Genomic DNA, 6,000 nt, shown 5'->3' with positions numbered 1-6,000 from the left:
CGGGCGCCTGGGCGGCGGAGATAAAGCAGGGTAAACAGGCCTGGAGGCGCACAGGCGCGGACCGCCTGCAGACCCGCCCGCGGACCCGCCCCAGACATACACCACCTACCCAGCCTCGCCGCGGGGCGGGGCTAGGAGGACGCGCCACGGCGCGCCACCAATCCACAGTGCCGGGAGGATTCAAAAGGCCGAGGGGCCAATGTGAGCCCTGGACGGTCTCGCTGGGGGCGGGGCGGGGCGGGGCGGGGGAGGCGCGCGGCCGCCTCGGGACTGCGGGGCGCGAGAGCGCGGCCCGGCAGCGTCGCGCGCGCGGAACCGCCTCCGGGTGGCTGCTGGGCGACTCTCCCGGAGCGGTTCGTGTTCCCGCCGGGTCCCGGCGCAGGTGAGTACCCCGACCCGCGCCCGCCCCACTCCCAGCTTGTCGCTGCCCGCGGTGCGGCTTCGGAGGGGTAGCGGGGTAAGACCCCCGGCGGGTCCGGGTTCCTGGGCGCTGGGCCTGGATCGGCAGCCTTGTCCTTCCTCGCCTCTTGGCGTCCTCCTTGTCTGACGGTCTGATGGTCTGTTGGTCTATTGGGACGACGGCTGGTTAGGCTGCAGCAGAGCCGGGCCGGGCCGGGCCGGACAGCTGGCTGCGGAAATGGTGCTGCGGGTTTTAAATTGCGGACGTTTCCCTCCATGTTGGACGCGCGCTTTGGTGTGACAAGGTGTTGGCGGGGAGGGCTGGTGGGACCCTTTGTCCCGCCCCGACGCGTCCGGCGTCTGGTCCCAGGGAGCTCCTCGAGACAGATAAGCGGGGTGCTTGGCGCTCGTGCCCCTCGGGAGGCAGGAATGGCGCGGCGGCCCGGTAGGACCGGGAAGTTGGGTGCACAAATTGGCTCTGCGTGGGGCGGGTTGTCACTGGCTTGGACAGTTGTGAACAGGACAATTTGATGACTTAAGGCGAGTTATAGGGCTTCACTTGAAAAACGTTGAATTCTGTCACCCGGACAGTCTGAAAAACAGGCATTTAGGCCGATTGGTATGCTCCTGCTAAAGCACGATCCTGCTTTTTCACATATTTAAGGCTTTAAAAATGTTCTTTTCATAGTGACAACAGACTTCGTACTTACAGTGGCTTAAGGGGCACTTAGTAAGCACTTGATTGTAGAGGGCCTTGTTCCAGGAGCTTCACCAAAGAGATTAGGAGGTCTGAAGAGGAGTCACAGTGCCTGGCCATTTTGGGGGAAGGACAAAGTAGTTAGGCAGGACCACTATGTGAACGACTCAGTGGTTCAGCCTGCAGCCAATGTGCTCACTCACCTGCTGCGTGAGGCACTGCCCCTGGGCAAAGCCAGAGTGGACAGATTTCTTTGGACTCTGCACACTAACGCGTGTATGTCTGTAGTTACACACTGTAAAGAGAAGAGCAGTGGGACCCCTGGGTATCAAGTCCGGTTTAAGTTTAGTTTGGGCCTTTGTCTGGGGGGGAGGGAGGGGAAAGAATGAGTAGGAGGGAATGGTGAGTTGCCTTTGCGTATTACTTAGGGAAGATTGCATTACTAAAGGGAAGGTGGCATTTCTGTGGCATGGTTTAGCACGGGAGTACACCAAGGCCAGGGGTCCTGTTTGCATTTTACCTACTAAGCCTTCAGTGGGCTCAAGTATTGAAGGAGCGCTAACAAACTTCCTTTGAACTTCTTTTTCTCTGCTGCAGTTAGATTGATTTGGAAAAGTGAAGGAAAGATGACCAGAGACCCTTGTAACACTCATCAGTAGAGAATAGCAGCAGAGAATCCTCATCTTGATAAATAGTAACACACTGGAACTGAAATATGTGAGGATTCTAGTTCCAATTGACACTGAAGTTAGCCAGCATCTGGCTTAAAGAGAAAAGCCTGAGGGTCCGATCTCTGGTCTTTGAAGATTGAGGACACTAGGTAAACAATCTTTGCAGATGCTTTTGGCTGAAACCCTTGGAGGCCTATCTATGTATCTTGACTTTGTTAGGTGAGAGCTTAATGACACATAAATATGCATAATGACCCATAGTGTCTTGGATCTTTTGTATCCTATTCTGGTTATTTCACTCTTGCAGGAGATTATATTAAGATATGATTTCATCATAGCACCACATTTGGCATTTGGGTGTGGATCTTGTGCAAAGTGTGGATGCCCATAATGTTTCTGTCTTTAACTTTTGGAAATTGATAGAAAAAAAACATTCTCCTAAGGAGCCTGCTGGCTTCTTTTGTTTTCCCGACCACAATAAGAAAGACCACTGTCAAGCCTCAGTTTTCAATTAAGTTTTTGTGTGTGTGTGTGTGTGTGTGTGTGTGTGTAGTACCGGGGATGAACCGAGAGCCTTGTGCATGCTAAACACAAGCTCTCCTACTGAGCTACATTCTCAGCCCTGTTAAGTCTCTTGTTTTGTTTTAAATTAAGCTTAGAGACTCAAAAGATACCCACCAGATGTTCTAATTGAATTAAAAATATATATCTCATTGATAACAGAAAAACCTTTTTGGCGTTGACCTATATTCAGAATTGCACAGATGTTGTTAATATGGTATATACTAGGTACAATGGAAAAATGCCAATGAATGAAATTTTCAAAAGGGGCGGAAAGAATCTGTTCAAGTGTCTTTTTAAAATGCAGTCAGGTAGTCCCAAAGTCTTGAAAGTCCTGTTTCAAAAGTTTATAAAGTGTTCCTTTATGCGTACTTGCCCTTTTTCACCTTGGTTGACCAATGTAGGAGAACTACTACTAATAAAGAAGGTTTGACGAAGTGTGATGGAGGGGGGCACAAGAGAAGAAAGAAGAAGGGCACATTTCCTTCCTCTTTTTTTTTTTTGTACTTGGAGGCTCTGAGCTCAGTGTTGAAATTGGCAAAGCTGCTGTTATCACCTTCCCTTTTTGTGCCCCTCCTCCTCTGCACAGGTGCCTCCCCCTTCCCAAGTGCCTTTTAGGTGACTCCTCAGCCAGAGCTGACTTCATTCCTAAAGCTTCTGGGTTCTTCTCCCCTCTCTAAGCTCAAACCTATTTATTATCTCAGAAATGCTATCTCAGGTATTAGGAAGAAAACAGTCTCTTTAATGTGCCAATTGACTGACATCCTCTAATCACCAGATAAGTACTTGCATTTTCTTTCATACCAATTTAGAGACAGTCTGTCTAAACAAGTGAAGCTTGTTAAGTTTTTTCTCACATGATTAACAATGAAGAAATGTACTTAGGAAAGACTTTTTTTCTCAAAAGGGGTAAGTAATGCAACTTTCTGTTGCTGTTACTGTTGGGTAACAGCTCTTGTTAGAAGTCGGTGAAGAATGTATATTTATGTGCTTGGATGATGTATTGAGAATTGCTTAGTTGGTGACACGAAGAGGGAGAGAACACATTTCTCTTGCTATCTTCATTTGGTGGTAGAGATGGGTCAGAAGCACTGGTCTTGTCATTGGAATTGTGAATCTGCTGCTCAGGGGATGGAGAAACATCACTAACTAGGAGCTGGAAGCTCCCAACCCTCAAGTGATATTTCAAAAAGAGGGGCAAAAAACGGCGATTCTTGAAGGTTGTGGTTTCTTGAAATGTAAATGAGACTTCACGGATGGTGTTTTGATGTAGTGGGAAAGAATGTTCTCACTGGGATTTTGATGTCTGCTGTAGTCTGAAGAGAGAGGAACTTGGATGAAGCCCAGGTCCATGCTGGTCTAGGTAGGTGATTGATGTGCAGTTACTTGTGATGCTTTTGGTCTTCAGTTCTAAGATTTGAACTTTATGAAATAAACCCCAAATTTACTCTCCATTGTAGATTTGGAATAATTGTTCCTTCTGTTGAGTAAGGTAATTTATTAAAAATGTAATTAAATGTATTCTTTAAACCTTTGAAAGATAATGCAGACTTACAAATCAGAAAATGTTTCCTTTGTAAGATCATGCCCTAATTTTTGATGACTGTAGGTGGATAGCATTTTGCATAGTAAAACTGTTTGGTGCCTGTTATGTGTTGTCATTATTAATCCTTAGTGTCAGTTACATGTATTACAGTGGTCAAGTCATCCTTTATGTAGTGATTCCAAATGAGATACAATGAAACTGAAAGGACAGCTTCTATGTTGTCCTGCTATTTCACTCACATTTTTGTGCCCTAGGACAAAACAGTTATCTACAAGCTTCAGTTTTCTCATCTTAAGGAGTTGTTACACTCTCTCCTTTGGAGGCCTTCTTGGCCCTAAAATCTTGACAAGCTAACAATTCTGGAAAGTTGTATTTTAGTGATCAACCTATGAAAAAAGACAAGTATAAGCATATCTATTGACTCAGTTTTTTTTTCTCTTTAAAATTGTTTAGACTAATTTTAGAAAATGCCAAGTAGGAAATTTGCCGATGGTGAAGTGGTAAGAGGTCGGTGGCCTGGGAGTTCACTTTATTATGAAGTAGAAATTCTGAGCCATGACGGCAAATCCCAGCTTTACACCGTCAAATACAAAGATGGAACTGAACTTGAATTGAAAGAGAGTGATATCAAGGTAAGAGCTCCTTTGGTTTGCCAGGAAATGGGAATAACTATAGGTATGGTTTCTAAGTTCAGGGTAGCCTACCTGACTGTTGGGAGGTACATGATCAAACTCCTGCTTTGGGTCACATATTGTTTTTGGCCCTGGGAATGTATGAATGAGGCACAGGGCCTGGTTTCCAAGAAGCTGTAGGCTCCTGGGGAAGACATATCTTTACCTAGACCGTCTCTGGGTTTGATCCATTCTGAGGCTGGAGTTTTCCATGGGTGGTGTGAGTGTAGAAGGGTAGGGAAGGGCCCTGGGTTTCATGGGAGGCCTTCTGAGACCAACACCCAAGCTGTGTGCTAAGAACAAATGTAAAAAAACTCAAGTAATGTGGAGATGGCTTCTGCAGAAAGGGCTGCATACCAAAGGCTTGGCGGGTAGTAGGATTCACATGTGCCCAAGTGCCAGAAGGATGTGGCATTTGGGGGACAAAAGAAGGGTAGCAGGAGCCAGACTGGAGGAATTTTTAATATTCCATTCCAGGGGTTTGGACTTCATCCTAAACACTGAGGATGTCATCAGGAAAGTGACATTAATTAGATTTGAAACCGGTCTATGGCTTTTCCACCTATCTAGTGAGGACTCTGGCTTTAAAATAAATGATCCATTGGGTATAAATATTTATATCAGATGCCATAAAACTGGATTATTAGGACTCTAATAAAAAGATTACAAAGTTTTTATTTAAGTCCATAGACATGAAATGATTTTGTCAGAATGCTATAAAAATATCTATACATCTAGTCTGTTTTGTTGCAGATCAGTAACAAATAGTTTGGATCAATGGCCTGTGGACCATGCTTTGTTGCTCTAGTAAATATTTTAGGCTTAATAGGCCATGCAGTTTCTACAGCTCCAGGCAGTATGGAAGGAAAAGGAAGTAGCTGTGTCCTAATAACACTTTATTTATGGACACTAAAATTTGAATTTCAGATAATTTTTATATCAGGAAATATTCTTTTTGATTTTGTTTGCAGTCATTTTAAGAGATGTAAAAGCCATTCTTAGAGCTCAAGAGCTACTACACACACCAAAAAAATGAGTGGTTTGTATTTGGCCTAAGGCCTAGCTTGCAGTCCCTTGGACTAGATCCCTAGGAGCAATGGAAGAGTGATTTGGAGTAGGTTAGTACAGGGTAAAACTGTGCCAAGTAATCCAAACTTGTATTTTGTCCTCAAGATCTACTTGTGTGTTTTAGTGGGATTAGTTTTTTGGTTGAATGCAATTTCTTTTGTCTTATCCTAGTTTTAATCAATGTCATTTATAACCTATTTCCACTTATTTATTTATTTGGTGACGCTGGGGATTGAACCCAAGGCCTTATGCATGTAAGGCAAGGACTCTACCAACTGAGCTCTATCCCCAGCCTTATAACCTATTTTTGAATATGTTATTGAGAATATATGCAGCTAATTGGGCAAACATTTGCATTTCATGGAAATACCTTCAAAGAACAGTTAA

General features: G+C 44.9%; 1 protein-coding gene across 2 annotated transcripts in view; it reads left to right on the top strand.

The window, feature by feature from the left end:
- The first annotated feature begins 263 nt into the window (after positions 1 to 263).
- The window catches only part of Lbr (lamin B receptor), a 29,502-nt gene continuing 23,765 nt past the window's right edge, over positions 264 to 6,000 (top strand). Inside the window, exons 1-2 of one of the 2 annotated variants that reach the window (XM_046419283.2) lie at positions 264 to 382; positions 4,328 to 4,506. In XM_046419283.2, coding sequence (XP_046275239.1) covers positions 4,342 to 4,506 — 165 coding nt within the window. In that variant the 5' untranslated portion in view covers positions 264 to 382; positions 4,328 to 4,341. Of the gene's footprint in view, positions 383 to 2,771; positions 3,692 to 4,327; positions 4,507 to 6,000 lie in introns of those variants that run through there. The other variant, XM_046419294.2, reaches the window with a different exon arrangement.

The sequence above is a fragment of the Marmota monax genome, unplaced genomic scaffold (assembly GCF_021218885.2).
Source record: "Marmota monax isolate L192 unplaced genomic scaffold, Marmota_monax_Labrador192_F-V1.1 WCK01_AAM20220418_F8-fsc00153, whole genome shotgun sequence".
NCBI classification, from domain to species: domain Eukaryota; kingdom Metazoa; phylum Chordata; class Mammalia; order Rodentia; family Sciuridae; genus Marmota; species Marmota monax.
Note: the sequence above shows the minus strand (reverse complement) of the source record. Positions and strands in the feature narration are given on the sequence as shown.